General features: G+C 38.8%; 1 protein-coding gene across 1 annotated transcript in view; it reads right to left on the bottom strand.

Moving 5' to 3' along the window:
• Cngb3 (cyclic nucleotide gated channel subunit beta 3) overlaps positions 1-27,155 on the bottom strand; it is a 175,834-nt gene that overhangs the window by 49,172 nt on the left and 99,507 nt on the right. The window contains 3 exon segments of the mRNA XM_059255609.1: positions 9,419-9,516; positions 13,671-13,830; positions 18,201-18,342. Coding sequence (XP_059111592.1) covers positions 9,419-9,516; positions 13,671-13,830; positions 18,201-18,342 — 400 coding nt within the window.

Below are 27,155 nucleotides of genomic sequence, written 5' to 3'. Positions count from 1 at the left end.
AGAAAAACTTTGAATCACCATAGATGGAGAAAATAAGATAGATATTCCATGTTAAAGTCAAATTTAAAACATATGTATCTCCAATAAAACCCTACAGAAAGTACTAGAAGGAAAACACCAACCTCAGGAGATTAAATACACCCATGAAAACACATGAAATAAGTAACTTCACACCAGGAAAACCAAAAGAAGGGAAACACACACACACACACACACACACACACACACACACACGCACGCACACACACACACATTGTAGCAGTAACAATACAAAATAACAGGAATCAACAGTCATTGATCATTGATAGCTCTCAATATTAATGGTCTCAGTTCCCCAATATAATGACAATGACTTCTGTTGGTGCAGAATTCTACCAGAATTTGAAAAAAGAATTAATACCAATAATACTTCTCAAATTATTCCACAAAATAGAAATAGAAAGAACATTGTGTTGTATTTTAAAAATGGCAGGTGGCAGCCTTGATGCATTGGAGCCAAGGGGCCCCATGGCAGGTAAGAGAGAGAGACACTGTGAGACAGTGTTTACATAGAGGATTTTATTGGGGGAAGGAAGGGAAAGAAGGGAGAGAGAAAGTGGGCACAGAGCAGCCTTGTGGGAAGAGAAAGATAGAGACAGAAAATTAGATAGATAGATAGATAGACAGACAGACAGACAGACAGATAGATAGATAGAAAGATAGATAGAAAGGTAGGTGGGGCCGACCTCTTAAAGGGGGCTTAGTGTATGCACAAACAGGGTATGCAAGTGGGCTATGTAGGATGACATTGACCCTGAGCAGGCCAAGTACTGCCTGCTTACTGGAAAGGTTCTTAAGGGGCTAGCCAGGTAATGCTTGAACACATCGCCCAATTCATTTCATGAGATCACAGTTATCCTGATACCTGAATTACATAAAGACTCAACAAAGAAAGAAAATTACAGACTAACTTCCCTTATGGACATAGATGTAAAAATAAGATACTTGCAAACCATATCTGAAAACACATAAAAAAGATCATCACCATGACCAAATAGGCTTCATCCCAGAAATGCAGGGATGGTTCAACATATGAAAATCTGTCAATGTAATCCACTATATGAACAAACTGAAAGAAAAAAAACTGCATGATCATTTCATTAGATGCAAAAAGAACTTGGATGAAATCCAACACTCCTTCATGATTGAAGTCCTGGACAGATTAGGGATACATGGGACATACCTAAACATAATAAAGGCAATTTATAACAAGTCTATAGCCAACATCAAATTAAATGGAGAGAATCTCAAAGCAATTCCACTAAAATCAGGAACAAGGCAAGGTTGCCCACTATCTTCATATATAGTCAATACATACTTGAAGTTTTAGCATGAGCAATAAGACAACTGCAGGAGAACAAGGGGACACAAATAGAAAAGAAAGAAGTCAAAGTATCATTATTTGAAGATGATATAGTATACATAAGTGATATCAAAAATTTTACCTACACCTGATAAACAGTTTTAGCAAAGTGGCTGGGTACAAGAGTAACTAAAAAAAGAATCAGTAGCCCTCTCATATACAAATGATAAACATACTAAGAAAGAAATCAGAGAAAATACCTTTCACAATAGCCTCAAATACTATAAAATATTTTGAAGTAACTCTAACAAAGAAAGTAAAAGACTTATATGATAAAAACCTTCAAGTCTTTGAAGAAAGCAATTATAGAAGATATGAGAAAATGGAAAGATCTGCCATGCTCATGGGTTGGTAGTACTAACAGAGTAAAAATGGTCATCCTATCAAAAAAACAATCTTCAGATTCAATACAATCCCTATAAAAATCCCAACATAATTCTTTATAGACCTTGAAAGGACAATTCTCAACTTCATTTGAAAAAACAAAAAACTCAAGATAGCTGAAACAATCCTGAACTTTTGGAGGTATCACCTACTTGATTCAAGAAATACTATGGAGTGTAGTAATAAGAACTACATGTATTAGCACAAAAAACAGACACATTGATCATAGGATTGAATTGAAGACCCAGAAATAAATCCACACACCTACAGACACCTGATTTATTATGAAGAAGCTAAAAATATACACTGGAAGAAGAAAGCACTTTAACAAGTGGTACTGGTCCACTTGGTTGTCTGCACGTAAAACAATGAAAATAGATCCATATTTATCACCCTGTATAAAACTCAAGTTCAATTGGATCAGAGACCTCGACATAAAACCAGATACACTGAACCTGATAGAAGAAAAGTGAGAATAGCCTCTACCCATTGGGACAGGAGACAACCTTGTGAGCAGAACACAAGTGGCACAGGCACTAAGATCAATAATTAATAAGTGGGACCTCATGAAACTGAAAATCTTCTATAAGGCAAGGACACTGTCAATCAGACAAAGCAACAGCCTACAGAATGGGAAAAGGTTCTGACCAACTCCACATCTGATAGAGGACTAATATCCAAAATATATAAAGAACTCAAGAAACTATATATAAAAAAACCAAATAATGTAATTTTAAAATGGGGTACAGATCTAAACAGAATTCTCAATAGAGGAATCTCAAACAACTGAGAAGCACTTAAAGAAATGTTCTACATTCTTGTCCATCAGGGAAATGCAAATCAAAACTACTTGGAGATTCCATCTTACACCTATCAGAATGGTAAAGATCAATAACACAAATGACAGCTCATTCTGGTGAGGATTTGGAGCAAGGGGAGCACTCCTCCATTGCTGCTGGGAGTGCAAACTTGTACAACCACTGTGAAAATCAATATAGACATTCCTCAGAAAATTGGGTATTGATTTACTTCAAGACCCAGGTATGCCACTCTTGGGCATATATCCAAAGAATGCTTTATTCTACCATAGGAAAACTTGCTCAACCATGTTCACTGTGGCTTATTTTATAATAGCCAGAAACTGGAAATAACCTAGATTGTCCTTTACAGAAGAACGAATGAATGATATGTGGGACATTTACATGATAAAGTATTTTTCAGCTGTTAAAAAATGACATAATGAAATTCACAGGCAAATAGATGGAAATAGAAGAAATCATCCTGAGTGAGGTTACCCAGACATAGAAAGACAAATATGGTAGGTATTCATTTACAAGCGGATATTAGCCAATAACTAAATGATAACCAAGCTACAGTCTTTAGATGCAGAGAGGTTAGGTAAAGAGGAAGGGTATAAGGGGGACTCATGGATATCCCCGGGAAGGGGAAATAGAATAGATTTTATACATGGACTGGAGGTGGGGAGGAATTGGTTGGGATGGGAGTGGGAGGGGTCAGGCTGTGGGAGAGATGAGATGGAGGGAGAGAGTACAGGCAGAGATGGCTGCCATTGGGAGGCCCTTATGGGGTGGTATGGAAACCTAGTGCTGTGGAAACTTCCTGGAATCTACCAAGGTGATCCTAATGAGGACTCCTAGTAATGGGGGATACAGAGTGTCACCTGACCATTCTTGTAGTCAGGCAAGGCTTCCAGCAGAGGGACTGAGTTGCATTCAGTTGAGTAGTTGGCCAAGGAGGGCTTATGAAAATTTACAAACAACCCAGGCTGATCCTAAGACAAAGGGTTACTCTTTACAAACTTACAATTGGCCCCGTTGCCAAGGGTGACATTTACACAACTCATTGAACGTGGATGCTGTGAAATAATCCTTCTGTATACTGTGAATATGTATTACTCTCACTGGTTAATAAAGAAGCTGGCAGGATAAAGTTAGGTGGCACAATCAAACTGAGGATACTAAGATGAAGAAGGGTGGAGTCAGGAGAGATGCCAGCCAGTCATCTAGGAAGCAGGATATGTAGAAAATGTGGAAACAAGCCATGAGCCACATGGCCAAGCATAGATAAGAAATATGGATTAATTTAAGTATAAGAGTTAGCTAGTAACAAGCCTGACTATTGACCAAGCATTTGCAATTAACATTAAGCCTCTGAGTGGTTATTTGGGAATTGGTGGGAAGGAAACATCTATCTACACATGGAGAAGTTAAGCTGGTGCCTAACTGGAATCTCCATCCCTAAGTTCTAATCTCTTTGGTGTGGGAGGTATTCTATAGGCTACTGAAAGAGAAATGTGGACACCAACCCAGTCACAAAACCTATGACTTACAATCTATCCTGCTTCCAAAATATGGTAGGGCACTTGTGGCACAGAACTTGTGGGAGTAGCTTACAATGTCTGATTTGACTTAAGGCCCACTCCACAAGAAGGAACTGATACCTAGTGCTGCTTAGGTAACCAGGAACCAGAGACTAGATACCCCAGAGACCCAGGGTAAAACCAAACCTGGCTGGTCTAAAAAGATCATTAAAATGATTCCTAATGATATTCTGCTTTTCTTATAGGTCAGTGCCTTGTCCTGTCATCATCAGAGAGGCTTCCTCCAGCAGGAGAAGGGAACAGATGTCAAGACCCACAGCTGGATATTATGTGGAGAGAGAGTCTGAATGGACTCCTCCCTTCTGAGCTCAGATTATCCTGAGTTAGAAGAGGCAGAAAGATTGTAAGAGTCAGGGGTGATGGAGGACACCAGGAGAACATAGCCCTCTGAATCAACTAAGTAAAGCACATATGAGCTCACAGAGACTGGAGCAGCAAGTACAGGGACTACATGGATCTATATCAATTCCTCTGTGTGCATACTAATGCTATTAGCTTTTTTTTTTTTCAATGAGATTCCTGACTTTGAGAATAAGTGGGTCTCTGACTCTATTGCTTGCTCTTGGGACTCTTTTCCTCCTCTTGGGTTGCTGTGTCCAACTTTGATATGAATGTTTTTGCCTCACCTTATAGGATTTTATTTTGCCATGTTTGGTTGTTATCTCTTAGAAGGTTGTTCTTTTCTAATGAGACACAGAAAGGGAGTGGATCTGGAGAGGAGGGGAGATGTGGAGAAATTGGGAAGAGTAGAGAGAGGGAAAACTATAATCAGGAATAATAGAAAGGAACCTATTTTCAATTAAAAAGAGCGCATGAGTTTTCTGTAGTTACCATAACCACATATGACAGATTGTGTGATTTAAAGAAGAAAAAAATCTTTTTCTCAGAGTTCTGGATGCTAGAAGCTCGTGGTCATGAGGTCTACACATTTGTATCTTTTGTTCCCCCTCTCCCTGTTTTGTAGGTGACTGACTTTCCACTGAGTTCTCAAATCTCATCCTGCTCACTCCTCCCCTGTGTCTTTCTGTATACTTCAAACTTTTGTTTCTTGTTAAGACAAGCAGTCACACTGGATTATAGACCCCTTTTTAGGTTAATCAACCCTTTAAAGGCCTTATCTCTAAGTGCGATTATTTGCTGAGGTCAAGGGATTACATCTTCAACTTTTGAAACCGGGAAGTATGACTCAGCCCACAACTAGAGATTTCTTGAGAGAAATAACAAATAAGTCACTACACTGTGCCACATGGTAGGTGCTGAGTAAATGGCAAATATTTGTATTTTTGTGGAGAGACATATCTACATCAAGATCCAGAGTAAGTAATGGCTTCATTCTTACCTTTGACAACCTCATTCCAAATATATCTGAGTGCTTGAGGAGCATGCAAATATTTGGTAAATCAATGTATAGGGTGGCAGTATTATTGAAATTGAAGGATTATGAAGGACCTCTCTGTAATGTTGCCTTATAACAACTTATCATTCTTTTGCATTAATTACTATTGTGTGAATTTTTCTGGGTGTTTCTAGGGAGATATGAATAAACATTTATTCACCCCAGAAGGGAACCAGTGACAGAACACAGTTCATATACCACCAAAGTCAAACTTGGTGAATCAATGACTTTTATTGGGGTTACTTACAGGAATGTGGTGAGTTACTTACGGGAGCAGAAATTACTCAGAGACAGCTGCATTACTAAAGCCCACCCCAGCATGAGTGACAGCTCATAAGAGCTGGAAACCTCGAGCATACTGAACAACCTGCAGGATCTGGAGAGGTTGGAGAGTGTTCTTCCAAACATATTGGTCGATCCCTGTCTAGTCAGTTCAGCTTGTCTGAGTTTCTTCAAAGCTGCCCAGTTTAGCAGTCCTTAATGCTTACATCAGCTTGAGGAATGAGGGGACTCTAATATCTTGTCAATTTAAAGGAATTATTGAAGCTTTACAGTTTTTATGTTGTGAGTATTAAGAAACCTCTGTTTAGGACATCCTGGGACCTAAACAGTTACCCCAAAGGATGCAATGTTTCAACTCTATTTAGAACATCCTAGGTCTTAATGATCTTCCCTCTAAGATGACATGGTTTATTTTGGAGGAAATTGCTACACAACACTGCAGTCTATTTCTATTTGTCCTAGAATTACAGATCAAAAGAAACAATCCCATTGATCTCTGTGAGTTCAAGGCCAACCTAGTTTATATAATGAGTTCTAGACCAAAAGGGTTATATAGTGGGAGGCTAGACCAAAAATAACAACAACAACTCCACTCTTGTCCAGAATTTAATTGTGCTACCTAGGGGAGCACTAAGTGAGTTGTTGTATAGAGTCAACTATATCAACTCTAAGTTGCCTTCCTCTCTACAGAAATTGTTAACTGCTTAAATACTATGGGAGAGAGGACTCACCACTGTTCTCTGTCAGAAACTGTGCTGTGTACTATAGACATATTCCTGTTAGATATCTCTATTCCTAACTACCTTTGAGAAGCAATTGTTGATCAGGTTTCTGTCTTGTCAGGTGTCCTTCTCCTCAATCCCTACTCTCACAGTTAGCTGAAACATATTCAAATTCAGTGTGACTCTTAAAACCTATTACTCATGACCTGATATGTTAGACTTCATGTAGTTTAAGTAATCCACAAAACCTATATAAGTAAAAATTTAGGACATTCTCATCTATAACTCTGTGATTCACAGAGTTTGAAGTCAGTAAACTTCCTAGGTCTAAAAAGAATTTTTTTTTTGAGACAGGGTTTCTCTGTGTAACTTTGGAACCTGTCCTGGAATTTGCTCTGTAGACCAGGCTAGCCTTAAACTCACAGAGATCCACCTGCCTCTGCCTCCCATAAAAAGAATTCTTAAAGAACTAGTGTTTTTTTTAACATTTGAAATATTTAATTTGATTTGTAAGTTCTAAATTTTACTTTCCTACTTGTTGCTGTTAATTTTAGCTTTATTCATTGTTTAAAAATGCTTAATTAAAAATGTTATAATTTGCAGTGAGCACAATTAAGATTATTCTTTTCAGTTTTGGGTCATCTGGCAACTTGAATATTATCACACCTTTTATAACTTTATCAAAATCCTGATGGAAATCTAGATCTGACTACAATCAGGAGTCCTTGGATATTGACCTGCTTCTAGTAGGATACAGAGTCAGTCAGTGGTTGGCCCGAGCTTTGAAGTAACTCTGCCTAGCAGTCTCCACACACAGCTTCTGTTCTTTCATCTTTTGGCCAGTGACAGTAATTATGTATTTCAAGGCATGTGCTTCTGTTGTGGGATGTCTTTCTGCATGCTGTAAATATATGTTGTTCCCACTGATTAATAAATAAGCTGCTTTGGCCTATGGCAAGGCAGCTTAGAGGCAGGGAGGAAATCCAAGGAGAGATACAGAAAAGAGATAGGCAGGAGACCCAGGCCTGCCACTGAAAGAGCAACAAGATGTCAGCAGACAGGTAACACCATGGCCATATGGCAACATATAGATTTATAGGAATGGGTTAATTTAAGATGAAAGAGCTACCTAGCAAGAAGCTTGAGCCATACAAGCTTGTAATTAATATAAGCCTCTGAGTGATTATTTTATAAGCAACTGTGGGACTGAGGATGGGAGAGATTCATCCAGACTGCTAGGCAAGGCAGGACCAGAGAAAGTTCCGGCTACATGCTTCTGCATGGCTTACATTTTATTTTTTGTCTTTGCTGGAATTCAGTGTTCACACTGATACCATACATAAAACACATCAATATATGTATAGGTCTAAATTATTGTTCTAATATGAATTTCTCCCAGGAGTGCAAGATTAGGAAATCAAATTGTTTACATGACATTTTCATGCAGGATTTATTACTCCAAACTAACAGATCTTAGTCTGTGCTTTCATATTCAAGACACACACACACACACACACACACACACACACACACACACACGTTTATTTATTTATTTCCTCCAAATTCCAACAGTCCCTCCTTGAGAGAGGAGGATACTCATAAGAAGGTAATGAGACTTATAAGGCTCACAGAACTTGTAAGACCCAGGAAGCTCAGAAAGGCCTGTCTGCAAGGTTGCATAAGCAGTAAGCAGTTGCTAGGGAAGAGGAGCTGCTTGGAAGTTGAGCAGGGAACTTCAGAGATTCAGCTTTTGTGAGTCATCATTGATGGGGTGGGCTTTCTTGTCATGCCTTTGAGCTACCTATGCCTCTGCAGGTAACTCCTTACCTATGCCTCTGCAGGTAACTCCTTATCTATGCCTCTGCAGGTAACTCCTTACCTATGCTTCTGCAGGTAACTTCTTACCTATGTTTCTGTAAGCAAATCCTACAAACTCACTGGTTTGCTAAACTATACTTGGGCAGAGTTATTTTGTCTGTAATCATTGTCCTGTCTGGGGTGAATAAACATTCATGCCTCTCTAGAAAAAGACATAGAGCAAGAAGATAGAATTTTTATGACTCAGTCACTAGCCAAAGGCCATACCTCTTAATATAGGAATTGAATTTCAGCATGAATTTTGGTGATGACACCATCATTCAAACCATACTAAAATTGGTTTATTTTTATTATTGCAGATTCTAGGCTGACTAGTGCTGTATTGCAAGACTTTTCCTTAAAGAAAAAAAAGCTAAATCTAAAGCATTAGTAATAGTTACATGAGTAGATCAATGTAGAGCTGATCTAGGAGCTTGATTCATCATACATTGCCAAGGTACATCATAAATGGAAGGTGATGCGTGTGTTAGCAAAGACAGAACAGTGGTGTTTAATTAAATTTAAATTTATGCAAGAAGAGTCTGAAGAACTTGTCTGAAGAACTCCTCTTCCTTGACACTAATTAGAACGGAGAGGCTTCTAAAGAGCAAGTTGTCTGTTGAGCGGGGACCCATAATCTTTTTGATTCTTGTAAATTGTCCAGGTTATTTTGACTTTGTTAAAACATAAGGCAGGAACAGTGAGATGGCTCAGCAGGTAGAAGTACCTGCTGCCAGGTCTGTTCACCTCAGTTTGACTTCTGGGGCCCACTGACCCTTGGAAACTTCCCTGTGATCACCACATGCACACCTTGGCACATTTGTATTCCCCAATCTCCCACATGTACATACAAAACAAATAAATTAATAAAAAAGTAACAAATAAGAAAAAAATGAATTCCATATAAAGTAAGAACTTAAATTTTTATGAAGAAATTGACATTTTATATTTCAATTAATTATAAAAGTACTTGCCTTAAACAACTCTACTTGGTTGATGATACTGAAGTTTGTGTCAATGGCGAGAGATAACTGCATTGCTGTTGGTAGATTCTCAAGCAAACTGGACTCATCTTTGTAAAAATAAATACACCAATCCCAAAGTAGAATAATTAGTAAAACAATTCACCAAAGAATAAATAGAAAAATATTGAAAACATAGACAACAAAATGCAAATGTTTTGTAAGTAAACATGTCTTAATTTCAGTGTCTCTATTATGAATATTAGATCTACATGTATGTGTTTAATTTATGTGTGTGCATGTGCCATGTGGGCTTGTGTAGACTAGAGGTGGACATTGGTGTCTTCCTTGATTACTCCCCACTCTCATTTTTGAGATAGGGGCTTTCATTGACCTTGGAACTTACTGTCTAGACTGGCTAGCCAATGGGCTCTAGTGATCCTTCTCCTTCATCTTAATCGCATTGGAGTTTCAGATGTGTCCCTTCCTTGTTTTGAGAGACAAGATCTTGCAGTGTAGCTCAGGTTGGCTTTGAACTCACAGCAAACTCCCTACTTTGTCCTCCCATGTGCTGGAATTACAGGCAATTCCACCGTACCCAGCCCTTCATATGTCACAATGGTACTATTTTGCTCATGAGAGCATTGAAGTATAAAGATTTATTTATTTATTTTATGTACGACTGCTCTATCTGTATGTACAACTTTCTGCCAGAAGAGGGCATCAGATCCCACTATAGACAGTTCTGAGCCACTATATGGTTTAGGGGACTGAACTCTGGACCTCTTGAAGAGCAGCCAGTGCTCTGAACCATTAAGCCATCTCTCCAGCCTGAGAACAATGAAGTATTTTAACTACAAATGGCATACTGAATATTCCAGAACATTATTTTTGAGACTTTAAGATATTATTTTTTTAAAATTTAATTTAATTTAATTTTACAATATAATTTAATTCTACATATCAGCCACGGATTCCCTTGTTCTCCCCCCTCCCTTTCCCTCCAGCCCACCCTCCATTCCCATCTCCTCCAGGGCAAAGCCTCCCCCGAGGATTGAGATCAACCTGGTAGACTCAGTCCAAGCAGGTCCCCTCCTCCCAGGCTGAGCCAAGCATCCCTGCATAAGCCCCAGGTTTCAAACAGCCAACTCATGCATTGAGCACAGGACCCGGTCCCACTGCCTGGATGCCTCCCAAACAGATCAAGCCAATATCAGCATTGTTTGTAATAGCCAGAACCTGGAAACAACCTAGATGCCTTTCAACTGAAGAATGGATAAATAAAATGTGGTACATATACACAATGGAATACTACTCAGCAGAGAAAAACAATGACATCATGAGGTTTGCAGGAAAATGGATGGATCTAGAAAAAAATCATCCTGAGTGAGGTAACCCAGACTCAGAGAGACAAACATGGTATGTACTCACTCATAGGAGGATACTAGATGTGGAACAAGGGTGACTGGACTGCTACTCACATCACCAGGGAGGCTACCTGGAAAACAGGACCCCAAGAAAGACACAGGGATTGCCCAATGATGGAGAAATGGATGAGATCTACATGAACAGCTTGGACGTGAGTGGGGGTAATAAAGGGTGAGGGTCGAGGGAAAGAGAGCTTGGGGGAGTGGGAGATCCCAGCTGGATCAAGAACAGAGAGGGGGAACAAGGAATAGGAGACCATGGTAAATGAAGACCACATGAGAATAGGAAGAAGCAAAGTGCTAGAGAGGCCCACAGAAATCCACAAAGATGCCCCCACAATAGACTGCTGGCAATGGTCGAGAGACATCCCGAACTGACCTACTCTGGTGATAGGATGGCCAAACACCCTAAGATATTAATTTTTTTGAGACAGGGTTTCTCTGTGTAGCTTTGGAGCTTTTCCTGGAACTCACTCTGTAGCCCAGGCTGGCCTTGAACTCACAGAGATCTGCCTGTCTCTGCCTCCTGAGTACTGGGATTAAAGGTGTGCGCCACCACCACCTGGCTTAAGATATTAAATTTAGTGATCGTGGGGCAAAGGTTAGTGAACGGGATGAGGTGGAAAAAGGATCTGGTTCTTATTTCTGCCAGTCCCATCAGCCTAAGGATGGCAAATGGCAATGAGTGGTAGGTGGTGTTTGAAGGCATATGGAAGTCTGTCTTGTCCATTATCTTACTTGACTTTTGTAACAATCCTATGGCCAGATGCTCATTTCTACTGTGAAAATAGAAAAAAAAAACCTCAAAATAATTTAAACTCAGAGAGACTGTAAATGACTTGCTGGATTGAGCAAATTAGTAGGAATCTCAGCTAGGAATATAATCTAATGAGGAAATGTGCTAGCAAGTAAATTTAAATTATTATTATTTAGTTGCTTTTTAACCCAATAATGAATCTGAACCCATTATGGATTTTTTTCCTACATGTGAATTAAATGATGGATGTGCAGACTGACAGGATTTTTAATTAAAAAAAAAAAGGTTCCCATTTGCTGTGGGATGTCATTCTGTATGCTGCAAATGTGTGTTGCTCTGATTGCTTGATAAATAAAATGCTGATTGGCCAGTAGCCAGGCAGAAAATATAGGTGGGATAAGCAGACAAGGAGAATTCTGGGAAGCGGAAGAGCTGAGTCAGGAGTCACCAGCCAGATACAGCAAAGAGAAAAGGTACCAAGCCACTTGGCTAAACACAGATAAGAATTATGGATTAATTACACTTAATTAAGTGTAAGAGCTAGTCAGTAATAAGCCTGAGCTAATGGCCAAGCAGTTAAAATTAGTATAAACCTCTGTGCATTTACTTGGGGGACATGAGTGGGAGAGATTTGACCGCTGCGCAGGACACAGGAAAACTTCCAACCACACCCATTCTTAATATCAAGTATGCTCAGGGTTCTTGAGGGTGCATTATCTTGTATGTTTTCTTTTCTAAAAATAATGTATTTGCCTTCTTTGAGACAGTCTCACTATATAGCCCTGAATAGGAACTTGCAATGTGCAGCAGCTAGTCTTCAAGTCACAGAGATTCACTTGCCTCTCTACTGGGATTCCATGCTATCTTTCATATAAAAACATAGCTTGAAGGCTAAAGAGATGGCTCAGTGGTAAAGAGCACTTGGTACTCTTGCAGAGAACCTGGATTTAGTTCTCAGTATCCATTTGGTAGCTCACAACTAGCTGTAACTCTAGTTGCAAGGAATTCAAAGCCATTTTCTGGCCTCTGCAGGCACCAGGCATGCATGCAGTGCACATAAATATATGCAGGTCCTCACACATACACATAAACTAAATTTAACTAGTTTTAAAACACCATTTCTTATTTCTGAGGGCTATTTGTCTCTAGTTACTCACTAAGCTAGAGTTGAGTCAGTGTCTGTAGCTGTGACCAGAAGCCTCTCCTTGCAGTTTCTTTCCTGCTAGAATTGCTCTCATGAGTATCTGTGGACACTAAAGAGAAGGGACATGGTGCTCTGATAATTCTGGGAGACTGTAGTTTCTTTCCAGTGGCATACTGGTAGAGGAAAATCCTACAGCCAGAACCAATAGACACTTTCTTCTCTTAGGAAAAAAAGTGTGATTTGAGAATCTGATATTTTCACTAAAGGAAGTAGCTTTTTGTTGACTTCTCAGTAATATTAATTCTTATTTTTAAAGAAGAAACAGAAAATTGAATTTATTGCCAACTAGCCCATAACTTACTTTAAATGCTTTAGTAAAATTTCATTTTTTGGGCTCCAGTGCTGTAGTTTCAGAGCAGACAACATTGATAAATAATGGTCTCTTAGGACTGACTGAAAACCATGCTGTGCAATGAAAATGGCCTGAAAGCTTGTGCTTTCTCTGCACACTGTGCTCCCAGGGAGAGGAGCTGTCACAGACAGAACATGAGCTTGAAGAACAGATTCGAGGCTCCGTTCCAGTTATGAGTCCTTGGCTGATTTTTGCACTGAAGGGCTCTGCTATTTCCTTGGCTCTGAAAAGGGGTCAATGACACCCAATTTCCCCAATTTGTGTGTATGTGTGTGATATGAGGCAAACTGTGTAATTCCTAGCATCTGGTAGGCACCAAGAAAAATTTAACCTTTCTCTTCCTAGATTTGCCTTGGAATATGCATCTACATTTAAGAAAAAATCATTTGCATTAAATTAATGCCTGAGAGATCATTTGTTTTTCAACTTGTTATTCAAATCCAAAGATCTCCTTTTTTACCTCACATAATTTTTATTTTGTGATAATGTTTACAGTAATGTAAGTCATCAATTGTCATGCTCACCTAGTATTCTCTGAGAGTTCCATGTATATTCCAGCCAAGTCCGAACTCGATACTGCACACTCTGAGGAATCGAGTATTTGTTCATGTAGGCAATGATATGGTCCATGCAGATGTGGAAGTTGTTCTGATTGGCTGTTGCTGCTCCAATTACATCACGCATCTAAAACCATAAACATGGTCATTCACACCCAGGAGAGAAATTTCATCTGAATTGCTCGTCCTTATACAACATCCCGTCTATTACTCTGATTGTCTGACTTTACACGCTGACATCATGTCCTAATAAAATGTTGGAAATCAGATTATCTCCCCGACAATAATAAGGCCCATTATACCAATCGTATGAGATTTTTGTGAGGCTTTGGTCTCATAATGCAGGTGAATGCACATAATCTTCACATACTTATATATTACCATGAAGATGATAGCTGACATTTTAAAGCAACTATAATCCCTGCACAGATGCGAGGGAAGTGTAATGAGAGTTGAGCAATTATCCTGCAGAATGGCTAGTCGATTTTGATGAGTCTCTCTACGAAAGTACCCTTCACAGATCAGCCAGGGTGGCTGGCTCTATAGGCTCAACTCATTATGCAATTTCAGACTCCGTTCTTCCTTTTGTGCTGTTTAGACAGATAAAATCAAATCTTACCATGCTCACGGCACAGTACTCAGCAGAAGTTGAAATGTGCTGAAATTACTGAAGCGTTGTCTGCCGCTGTGACAATCCTTCAGGTTTAGTTCTCGGATGTTTATAACTCAGCCATAAAAACCCACTCTAGGTTAAAAGCTGATCTTTAAGGTCTCAGCACAAAAAAGATATATTGCTTGGCTCTTCCTCTCACATAGAGAGAAGCAAGTGCTTATAAATTTGCTTTGACTGTGGGTTTATTATAGGAGGAAAGCCAGGCCTCACTTTCACACTAATACTTTGCTCATTCATTCTAGTAGCTGTGGAGCCTTTTCTGCTTATGGAAAAAAATTCTAGGTTTTTTTTTTTTTTTTGCATTTTTTTTTAAGTATAGCTCAAATACCTTTCATTGTGATTTCTTCCTCAGTTTACAGTTTTAGAGGTAATAGAATCTATTTCTTCCTAAAAGTATTTGCTAAGAGCTCTACAGACAATCCTTTTATATCCATTTTTTTCAGACACTCTTATTCTTCAATGGCTCTCCAAATAATCTTCTACAGTCTCAATTCCTAGATCTTCTCCTCCCATGTTCATATGCCACGAACAGCATTATCTAGTTCTCCAAAGCTGTCAGACATGATGTATTAGAGGTTGAGAGATTCAACAAGAGTGTTATCTGTAATCAAGGACAATCTTAAAATGGTATTTTAAAATGGTCTTGAGGGCCCAAGGATTTGTAGCGTATTCATCTGAACGTCTTATGTACTATCCTTCAGCAGTGTTGGGTCTCACTGATGTAGGCACTAAGGACAATATGTATTCCATACGAGTTCCAGTCTAGAGAAGCATATCATGGTTGGAGAGTTAGACAATGCAGGACTTGTGAGTTGTACTAGAGAGCAGAATTCAGGAGTGAAGGATGATGACTAATTTTGAGGCATAGTCACTGTTGTGACCATATGTGTGGATTTTGAATACATGGAGATTTTGTTTTCAGCTCTCTTACTTTTGTTTCTATCTCTTTCCTTCCTAGCATCTTTTATTCCCTCAGAGAGCTTAAGGCACTAGTCTTCATCTCCAGCTTTAATTTTTGGTGTACTTCAGCACCAGTTTTAGGTGTTTTTTGCTCTGGTTAGATCTTCAATCCAATTTGAACGGCAGGTGCCCTACACTTATTAGATTCTCACATGCATAGGAATTACCACAAGATCTTTTGAGATGCATGTTGTGGTTCAGTTGGTCTAAAGCAGAGTCTGAGTCCAGACTTTCTCAAGTGATGCGGCTGTGGCTGTCCAGGGGAAGCATCCAGTGGTGAGAGACTCGCACTCTGCTAGGGGAAAGGGCATCCTTTCCCCTTTTCTCTCTTGTTTGAGTTTTGAGACAAATGCCAGCAATGCAGTCCCAGCTGAGCTGCAATTTGCTATGGAGACTGGGTGGCTTTGAACTTTCCCCTCCTCTTGCTTCTGCTTCCCAAGTGCTGACATTACAAGACAGAGACATCATTTCCTAGTCTTTTGAAAATTGCTTTGCACATACCAAGGGCTCAATATGTGTTAGATTTTACTTTGACTGTCCATTTTCACATATTGTTCTATTTTAAGACAGTATGAATTGCAATGCCTCTTAATCTCTCTCTCCTTTTTGAGATAGGGCCTCACTATGCAGCTCTGGTTGTCCTGGAACTCACTATGTAGACAAGGCTGGCCTTGAACTCACAGAGATCTTCCTGGCTCAGCCTCCCATGTGCTGGGATTAAAGATATATGACACTACACGCTGCTCAACCTCTTAATCTCTTTAATCTAGAGTCTCCTCATCTGTAAAAATGAGAAAACAGTGAATGCACCCCACATTGATTTTATGATATATTATGACAAGTTATATTTTTTGTTGTTTCATTTCATTTAAATTTAAATTGAAAATTTCTCCAACTAGCTTCATATTTCAACCATTAGTGAATTTTTCCATCCATTGCTATGATAGCTTACACTTGCAATTTTTAAATTCTTGATGTTCCAAAATTTCAGTATTCCAAATATTCCAATATTTTCCCTTAATGGAGATGTCTTTCCAATTTTTCTGTATAGTCCATTAAGATGTCTGAAGTTGACATGCTCCTGTGCATTGGCATTAACCGCCTATGTATTTTCTGTATCTTTATGTGTTTGTGTTTGGAGGCTTGCTGACCTAAGTCCTTGCTTGCTCCTCCTTGCTACAGCCAGTTGCTGAGAGATAATGACCCATTCTCCTGAGAGTGCTTTTCATAATTCAAATGAGCTAATCTATAATTCTTATTTTTTATATAGCCCTCATGTAGTCTCCCCCATTTAAGACACTACCTGTTGTACATGACAGTACTAGGCACCAGATCAAGAGAACAACAACTCAAAACCTGATGAGATTATTCAAATTAGCTAACCCTAATGTTTACTCAGCTGTAGAACTCCCCAAACCCAGTAATTACTTATTTTGTTCAACATCCTCATTTTCGTGGTGTGGCATGCTCCCTCCTTTTAAGAACCATGAGCATAAAATAACAAATTAATCCTTTCAATAGCAATTGTCCTTGATCTGCTAGACTTACCACACCTAAGTAATAATAAAACACATATTTAAAAACAGTGGTCCTTCGGGTTCATATTATAAATAACCTTGAATCTCGATGTTCAGTACCCTCCCTAGAGTACTCCCCATTGCTGTCAAGGTAAAATTCAAATTTAGCATTCAGAATCCATAAAATATTTTATTCTTGCACTTTTTCTTACTTCCAAAGGTCATTTGTCCCATCATTGCCATTTGGATCTCAAACACATTTCAAGTTTTGCCACTGACATCTTTTCATAACTGATTCTGATGAACTGAACTGCCTATGGATGATAACTGAACATTGCCTGGCTCTTGAAAATACCTCATCTGCATCTGTTCCATGTAGCCTGAGAGGCCTCCCTTTTCTGAATAGTGAGGGCTTCTAAATTTCTCTGTCATCTTCCATGTTTAGCAGATACTTAACATCAATGGATGCATTATTTGAGTTCTGACAATTTTTGAGCAGTATCAAATATCATGGTAAGTAGTTTTTATTGTTACAGAATGAATTTTACCCATACGCTGTGAGTGTGTTAAGAATCAATAGTTTCTCTAGTGGGTTTATTGATTTTGTGATGTAGTACTCAGTTTCTTAAATCATGCATTATAACCTTATATGGAGTTGCACAACTGAATGTGGGGGCTGCAAAAATGGAAACAATAAAAGGTCTCTGAATTCATAATGACCAAAAAGTACTTCACATAAAATATGTAAAGAGTTTGAGGTGTCTCTGGTAGGACTTGCCCATGTTGTGCTACATGAGCTCACTGCAGCCTTGGTTCTGACACATCGCACAGGCCCACTTTGCATTGTGCATTTTGCAACTTGCTAGGCAACAACAATATATGCTCCATGAAACACCTGGCTCAGATTCTAGATTCTGCTATGTATTATGAATTACAATGTTTTACTGTAAATTCAAAGGGTTTATATCCTAACAGACTTGGCCATCAGGTCTTCTGGAAGATTTAATGGCAAAAAAGAAAAAAATCTGGGTATGGTGGCATGAGGTATGTAATTTCAGCACTTAGAATGTGAATTAACTCTTCAATGAGAGGAAAGAGGACTGTGAGTTTGAGGCTAGCCTAGACTATGTATCAAGACTGTCTCAAAAAAATAGTCAATGTTGTAATATTGGTCTAAACACATTTTATTTCACAGCATTAAATCTGTGAAAGGCAGTAAAAGAAGTAAGAGAAGGGAGAAGGAGAAAAAACCACAGATTTCAATATTTCCACCATAAAATTTATAAATATTTATTAGCCTCTTAAAAGTGAACATATTTTATACCCAGGAATTCACTGTCTGCTTACCTGACCAATTAAGCTGGAGAACACAAAAACTCCAGAAAAAAAATTCAGGAGTTGAAAAACAATTTCAAAAGAAGTCTGTGGCTCTGGAAGGCCCCCAATAGTAATTAAAGTTCGAACTGCCCAATAGTAACATCTCAGATACCTGTAAAAAAAAAAGATGAGTAGATATTCCTGTACATATCATTGCAATACTATTTTGCTCACATACAAAGTTCATGTTTACAGGAACTGGCAAACACTGTGTGCGCTACTGTAAACTTCTGAATAAACACTAGGACATGACTAACTTTAAACCCAATGAGGATATTTACTGTTTCCAAATTTGGTGGTCTATTTTATCATGCTTCTGTTTTTTTAGGTGAGAGATTTGTACAAGAGTTAGCACAGATGTGCTGTCTATGTTCCACAGTGAATGGACTTTTGGATGGAGTGACTGGGATGATTGGAGACATCTGGGAACACGTGTTTGAGGTCAGCTGCTTTGTCCCTTGATTCTTACTGTTGGCTGGGTTTTTATGTTCTTCTCCATATGATCTCTTCTTGGTACACCCAAGGAAGCTTGTGCTGGTCTGATTGGGAACAGCAGGACCATTTTCTACTTATCTTCCTCAAGAGACTAGATTGGGTTTCCTCATATTCAGCCTGTCTCAAGGTACATGGAACTTTTATTTTAAATTGAAAAAATGTTCCCCATACACTTTCCCATCATATGCTCAGATATTGTCCCTACATCCCTGCCCATTCAACTCCATACCTTTTCTATCTCTCATTTTGGAAAACTAACAGTCTAACCAACAAACAAATCAGAATAAAATAAAGAAAACACACACACACACACACACACACACACACACACACACACACAGCCCATAAGAACATAAAATCAGAAATCCTAATAGGTAAGTTTATAGACTTCTTAATGGCAACTGCTTCCCCTAGAGTGATCATAGCCCAAGAAGAAGATAAAAAGGATCTTATAATCCAGAAATCCCATAACATCTTAATTTCTTGTCCTGTTATACTTGTCAAGCAAATCCCTAGTTTGAATTGATTGGAAGATATATGAGACTCCATCTCTCACTGAGAAGGATGGCAAAAAATTTGAGGCTATCTTTAAATTGCCAAACCAGGGCTGATGAGATGGTTCAGTAGGTAAAGATAATTGCCAACAAGCCTAACAATCTGAGTTCAGTCACTGGGAATCCACTCAGCAGAAGGAGAACTCCACATGCACATTGTGGTATTCCCCACCACACTAAAACAAATAAATCTAAAAAAATTTTAGTTACTAAACTAACAATATCTGAAGATTATTCAGATCAAGTAAGTTTATGTTGATGAGTTAACTCTTTATAATTTTGATCCAATTGTTTACACAAATGAAAAACAGAACAGATAAATTTGTTCACTACCTTTGCTACATAATTTTATTATATTAATGAATATTTAAATGTGAGAAGAGATGAGAACTCTTTTCTTAGTAAGGAAACAACTCTTGGATAGAATAGGTAATTTATTTAGAACTTCAGAACACCAAATAAAATTATTTAGCTTTGACAACACAGCCTAGGTCAGGCATTACTATGATATCCTTAAAAAACTTCCTGCATATGGAAGAGAGGAAAGAAGGATTATAAGAACCAGAGGTTGGAGGACCAGAGCGAAACAGTGTCTTCTGGACATGGCAGGACTACTGAGCTCTTGAGCTCCCAGCAGCTGTTGCTGCCTTCACAACATCTGCACAAGATCAAGCCAGTGAACATTCTAGCAAGGAGTAAGAAGGTGTTCATGAGCCCCACTCCTGAATCAGGAGCTGTGGACAGTGGATTGCTTCTTGGGGAAAGAGAGTCACTTTTGTTTAAGGGTATAGGTCTTGGCTGGCATACCATAGTTCAGTGGCTGGTCCCATACCTAGGAATAAAGGCAACAAAAATTGGAGTTCTTGTTTTTATTTTTTACAGAAGACATTAAGTTGGGGTTAGTAGTCAGGTGGATACGGGAGGAGCTAGAGAGAGGAGTAACAAATGATCACAATATGTTTTATAAACATTCTCATGGGATTAATAAAAATAAATTTAAAAATCCAAATATTTTATAGATAGACATTCAAATCAGATGGTCTCAGTTTTTCCCCCCCTCTGGTATTATTGACAGGTTAGAACTTTTTACAAAGTTCTGCCTCAGTTAAGTTTTTATTTTTAAAATAGAAGTACTAAATGACTCAGTTGCATTACTCTTGGGTATATTCCCAAAGGACTCTGTATTCTACCCCAGAGACATTTGCTTATTCATGCTCATTGATGCACTATTTGAAACAGACAGAAAATGGAATAAGCTTGGGTTTCTACTAGTAGATGAATAGATAATGAAAATGTATATCATAAAGTTAAATATTATTTGACTATAAAGAAAAATGAATTATGAATTTTTCAGAAAAAAAATGAGTGGAACTGGAAAACATTACATGAAGCAAGGGAACTCAGATTCAGAAAGACATATACTGTATGTTCTCTCTCGCATGCAGATCCCAGCTTCTAATTGTTAAATACATGTATCTAGATGGGGTTAATGTTAGTAAACACCACAATACTAGAAAGGGGTCCATGAGATGAAAAGGGTCTTTAAGCAGAGGGTTGGAGAAGACAATAGGACATGTGAGATATTAAAGTGGAAAAGGAATATTGGGAACAAAGGGGTAGAGTGAGGAAGATGGGACAAAGAGGTGGAGAGGAGGAGGGTGGATGTAAACCCACCAAAATGGAGTATGCTCAAAAGTTCCATTAGGAAAGCTGCCAGTTTACAGGCCAATTAAAATATTAAAATAAAGCACGGGGTTGGGGCAGAGCTGAAGAGATTCATTCCTCTGTGGAAAAATTCCTTGTCCGCAAGTTTGACAACTTGAGGTCAATCCTTGGATCTCATGTAAAGGTAGAAATAGAGAAGTGACTCCATAAAACTGTGCTCTGACCCCCATATGTATGTATGCATGCCTCCTAATAACAATTAATAACAAATTAAAAACCAGCTTCATTTCTTCTTCTAGTGAGTTACACAGAACAGGAACACTTTAGTACTTTATGACTTTATGTATTAGTCTTTGAACAAAGGTAATCATTTTTAAACGCTAAAAAGAGTAGTTTTACAAAGAATGAAATAAACTGGTGTTGAAATTACTACTCAAATAAAATCAAATCTATAAGTAAATTATTTTCAGATACAATACATTTTAAAGGATATGGGATATTTTTAACCTGGTAGATATAGGAATAACCATCACAACAGAAACAGTAACAAAATCCCATTCACTTTTTTGGGGAGAGTTTAGAACTATTGTGCCAAGACAATAAAAACATCATGGAGTAAGTGTCCAGAAGGCCCGGCTCACTAACAGTGGACTTGATGTCAAAGAGATGAAGCACAAAAGTGAGTTTATAGGTTGCATTTCAACTTTTCTAGTTCCAATTTTAATTAATTAATATACCCCAAGAGTGGGAAGGGACTAGATATTTTTCCTATATGCTCAATGCTATTATACATTTAATTAATTTTCTAGTTCCAATTGTTCTATCTGTGGTGATATTTTATTTGTGCTCTAACAAATAAAACTTATCTGGGGATCAGAGGTCAGAGTCAACCACTGGATTAGACATAGAGGCCAGACAGTGGTGGCACACATGCCTTTAATCCAATCACTTGGGAGGCAGGGATCTATCTGGATCTCTGTGAGTTCAAGGCCACACTGGGAACAGAGCCAGGTGTGGTGGCACACACCTTTAATCTCAGCACTTGAGATCTTAAGTCTTTGCTTGGAAAGGACACACGCCTTTAATCCCAGGAAATAATATAGCAGGACACAGAAAGGTATATAAGGTGTGAGAAAACAGGAATGGGAGGCTTTTAGTAGCAGTTCAACTGAGACCCTCAGGGGTGAGGACTCAGAGGTTTTCAGTCTGAGGATTCATGGAAACAGGATCGGCTGAGGAGTTGGTGAGGTGAGGTTGACCATGGCTTGTTCTGTTTCTCTGATCTTTCAGCTTTCACTCCAATATCTGGTCCAGGTTTTTTTTTTTTTAATAATAAGACCGTAGCAATTCATCTTACATCTATCACCTAATTTATTTTGGTCACAGGTTTTCAACCTGTGGGTTTCTTTAAACTGAGGAAACATATTAAACTTAATATACCCCAAGAGTGAGAAGGGACTAGATATTTTTCCTATATGCTCAATTCTATTATACATCATTTGTGTTAATAGGAACAAACACAGTAATATATACTTTCACCTTCTTATTTATAAATGTTAAAAATGACAGTTAAAAATGAAATGTTGGCATTGATTTTCCAAGTCTCAAGGGTTGGCCTTGAACTTTTAAAATATTAAATAGTATGCTACTTTAATTGGAAATTTTCTGCCCTGATGCTTTGTGGTTTATTTTTGGATTCTTTACTCAGACATGTCTTGCACACCCAGACATGCCCAACCAAAGGTAAGATTTGTAATTTAATTAGATGGCATCATATTGATTTTCTAGGATTAGCTTAATTAGTCAAGGGTGTCCATCTCTAATATCTACACTCCAGGCAGATAAATCTTTTCAAGGAGATTCCATCTGGTGGATTTAATACACAGACTCTCTATAAATATTTAATGCATGACAACACACAGCTCCAAGTTAAAACAATAAGCGGATGATTGAACTTAAAGAAATTGTGAAAATAGGAATTATGCCTCTGTGAATATATAAGGAACTCAAGAAACAATCTGATTAAAAATTGGACAAATAATCTAAACAAATATTTCTGAAAAGATGTTCAAGTAACCAAAAAGTATAAAAACCTCCAAGTCATTTATCACTAGGAAAGTGTAAATTAAACGTATACTGAGGTATTGTCTTACTCATTAGAATGTCAATGATTAAAAAGACAATATTTTTCATTTTTGAGATGCCTGCATTCTGTTTTCTATACTAATTTGCAATCCCTTGACAGTACATGGACATTCTTATTTTTCTGCCGCCTTTCCTTTGTTCTACCTTTTTGATTACTGCCATTCTAGGTAGGGCAATATGATACCACATTGTAGTTTTGATATGTATTTACTAACCATCTCTCTATATGCCTTCATTCAAGAAATGTCATTTAAATTCTTATTTATTGAAAGCTTTTGGTATTAAATTGTAGGAATTTCTCATATTTGGGACTTCAACCCATTATCACGTATATGGTTTGTAAATATTTCCTCCAGTTTGGGAGGTTGTGTTTGTATTTTGTTGATTGTTTTGTTTTTAGTGCAGACCATTTTGAGTGTGAAGGAAACCTGTGTGTCCACCGTTGCTGTGCTTGTATTTGAGGGGCCATTTTGAACATGGCCCAAAGAAGATCACAGAGCTAGCCCGCTCTGTTTTCTTCTAATAGTTTCATAGTTTGGAGTCTCACGTTTGTGTACTAAATCCAGTTACTTGACTTTTGTGAAGGGCATAAATAAGCTACCACTTGGATTTTGATAAGGTTTGCCTGAGTGGGTCACATTTGAACAATAATCACTCATCCAATCTGTGAACCCAGATGTCATTCTATTGATTTGTTTCTGCTTCACCTGCTTTCTGCTTTCATTCTCATTCTGTAGTTTTCAGTGTATGTGTCTTGGACTGCTTAGGTTTTTTTTTTTTTAATTTCTATTTGGTGTTAATGTAAACAGGATCATTTCTTTATTCTGGAATTTCATATAAATGTCATCACAAAGTATGTATACTTTGTGTAGCTATTTCCCACTATTTTGAGAGTTATTTTGCCCACATTATTTGCTCAAATATCTGAGTAGCATCTATTGCATGTATATACTGAACCTTTTAAAAACATCCGTATGTGTATGGATAAATACATTGGTTCTATGAAGTTTCTGATTATTGTGAACTTAGTCATTTATTGAGAGCATATTTACATTCTTTTTTCTTTCTTTTCATTTGTTCTATGTGTCTTTTACAGCATGTGTCTCGATCCCATTCATTTCCTCGTCCTTTCACATCTGCCCTCTGCCTCTGCATCTGCCCCCCAAATAAAGAATTATTTAAGAGAAAGAAGGAAGAAAAAAAAGAAAGGGGGAATTAAAAATCTTGTCATAGAAGCTTCATTGTGACACAGTGACTCACGTAGTAAGCTCCTTTGTCCATGTACCTTTCCTTGCAAGTGTTCACAGCAAAGAGTCATTAGTCTGGTTCGACGCTTCTGGTTTCTATTACACTATCTATGCTGGGCCCTCAGTGGGACTCTTCTTGGATATTCTGCTGCTGTCCAGTGTTGTGGAGATCCTGCAGGTTTGGGTCTGTGTGACAGGTTCCTTAAGGTGCTCTAGTAAATTACAGATAGGGTGGATGTTTGGGCGTCCAAGTCTTTACCCTGGTTCTCGGCCAGGGTTGGTCCACCCACCAGTTCTGTCCTGTTCTCACCAACAGGTGAGCTCTCCAGCATTGCCCTGGCTAGTTCACACGTTGCAGCGATGTGCAAGGGCAGAGAAAGTTCTCCTTTTACATCTTAGGGTTGGTTCTCCCACACCTACACCATCAGGGCCAACTCTATTGTGTTGCCTTGGCAAGGTGCTATCTGGGCGAGGGGCATGGCCACTTTCCTGAAACTGCATCTGGTAAAGGGGGAGGGCCAGCTTTCTTGTCTGTTGCAGATGGTAAGGGGCAAAGGGCAATAGGGGGGCATCTCTCCCCCACCCACACCAGTGTGTGACAGATGAGTAGTGGGGACTGCTCTCCCATGCTTACGACTTTGGCGCTGGGTCACCCACACCTCTGTCAAACAGGTTTGGCTCTATTGTGTTACACAGGTGAGGTGCAGTGCCTGATCTCCCAAGTTTTACAGTTGGTGGGGGGCAGGGCAGCTTTCCTGCTCTTATGAACCTCTTGGGCCAATTCTCCTACCTGCCTCAGGCGTTCATGGTGGGAGGCGGGTAACTCTCCCCTGCCCGTGCCGCCACACAACAGATGAGTAATGGGGACAGCTCTCCCATGCTCACCACTTCAGGGCTGGTTCACCCACACCTGCACCAACAGAGCTGGCATTATTGCTCTGCCCAGTCAAGGACCAGGGCTTGCTCTCCTGAGTGTTGAAGCTTGTTGGGGACAGGCACAGCTCTCCCATCTGCCTTAATCATTGATGGGCAAGGGCGGGGAAAGGGCATCTCTTCCCCAGGCCATGCTGCCATATGGCAGATGAGGGGTGGGGCCCTGTCTCCCACCCTTACGTTCTCATGAGTGGCTCACCCTGTGCTCTCATGAAAAGGGTCAGCTCTGCTGTGCTGCCCAGATGAAGTAAAGGGTTCTCTTTCCTGTGTGTTGCAGCTGGTCAAGCGGCCAGCCCCCTCACCATTTCTGCTCATTCTAATAGTGCCCTTCTGACTGGTGCTGTAATTTGCCAGGTTGGCTCGTGTTTTCTCCTCAGAGCCCATGGAGGACAGACCTATTCCTGTGTATGGGTCTCCTTGTTCCACTCAGTTCACCATGATGCTGGGATGGGCCATGTTTCCTCATCACAAAGAGATCACTATAGTTTTCGACTGCCAGGCACCATAGGCTGAGGTCCTCCTACCCCAGCCGCATGGCATCGGGTAGAGGCATTTGGAGTCCGAAGTAGGTCAGGGTTAGAATTCCCAGCCCGTGTTTGGCTGAATTCCTATAGTTGCTATTTTAATTTTTCCATAAAGTTAGTCAAATCAAAGTAAATACACGAATCAGTTCTCACCCTAAATCCATTTTGTTTATAAATTTATAGGATTGATTTTAAGCTTTCTAGGGCCATGTTTATTCTCTCTGTCTCTCTGTCTCTCTCTGTCTCTCTGTCTCTGTCTCTCTCTCTGTCTCTCTGTCTCTCTCTCTCTCTCTCTCTCTCTTTCATAATCATTGGGCCTTTGAATATAAGATTGTAAAAAAAACCCCACTTCTAACAATTAATGAAAAAAGAGGCCATGATTTGAAAGAGAGCAAGGAGAGATATAAGCGATGGTTTGGAGGGAGGAAAGGGAAAGGGGAAGTGATGGAATTATATTGTAATATTAAAAATATTCAGAAAATTGGTTCAGGTTAAAAGTAAAAAAATGTAATACTGTGCACATAACTGACTTGCTTTGGGTAGTATATAATTTTGTGAGATATTTTCAATCTCTGCTTTCCATCCCAAGGTTGCTATGTGTTGCCCCTCAAAGGAATTCTGAAACTTACTTTTGTTCTAGTAAATACATTGTCTTCTAATGTGTCTAGTGTCATTTCACTGGAGCATAAAGTTAGTGTAGTCTACTTTATCCCAGGCCCTTGTACTGACTGAAAGGGAAATTTTGCTATTAAATAACCCAATTGTCATGACTGAACCCTGATTCTTTTGCATTAAAAATTTCAAGTGACCTGTTTCATTCATGGGACACTTGCTGCTTAAGTGTCAAGTTTTATTTATGAGTCTTGTTATTCTCTATTTAGTCTAGTTAGTGGATAAAGCTGACTCATAAACCCATAAAACCTTTCAGTTATCAACTAATTATCTATTGCACCTGCTACCTAAATAATAAAATTAATCATTACTAACAACCATCATTGTAGTTATTAAGTTACCCTTATTGCTACATTACCTAAAACAGAGGCTTCCAAACTTTTTTTTTTTATTATGGTTCAAAGTGAGAATCAGATTTTGCAGACCAACCTAGGGTATACATACAAACATACACACACACACACACACACACACACACACACACACACACACACAATCACACATAACCTGAAAGTAGAAGAGGAAGTAGTTGGGAAGAGGACAGGATCAATGGGAGTGGAAAGAGGATAAACAAGGGTATTGAGAGGTGTGGATATGGCTAAAATGCATTGCATACCCTCATGAAAAGATGCCATATATAAATCCATTATTATGTGCAACTAATATATGCTTATAAAAACTCAGGCAAAT

This window comes from Peromyscus eremicus, chromosome 2, assembly GCF_949786415.1.
Source record: "Peromyscus eremicus chromosome 2, PerEre_H2_v1, whole genome shotgun sequence".
Lineage (NCBI taxonomy): Eukaryota > Metazoa > Chordata > Mammalia > Rodentia > Cricetidae > Peromyscus > Peromyscus eremicus.
The sequence above is the reverse complement of the archived record's forward strand: the minus strand, read 5'-3'. Positions and strand labels throughout refer to the sequence as shown.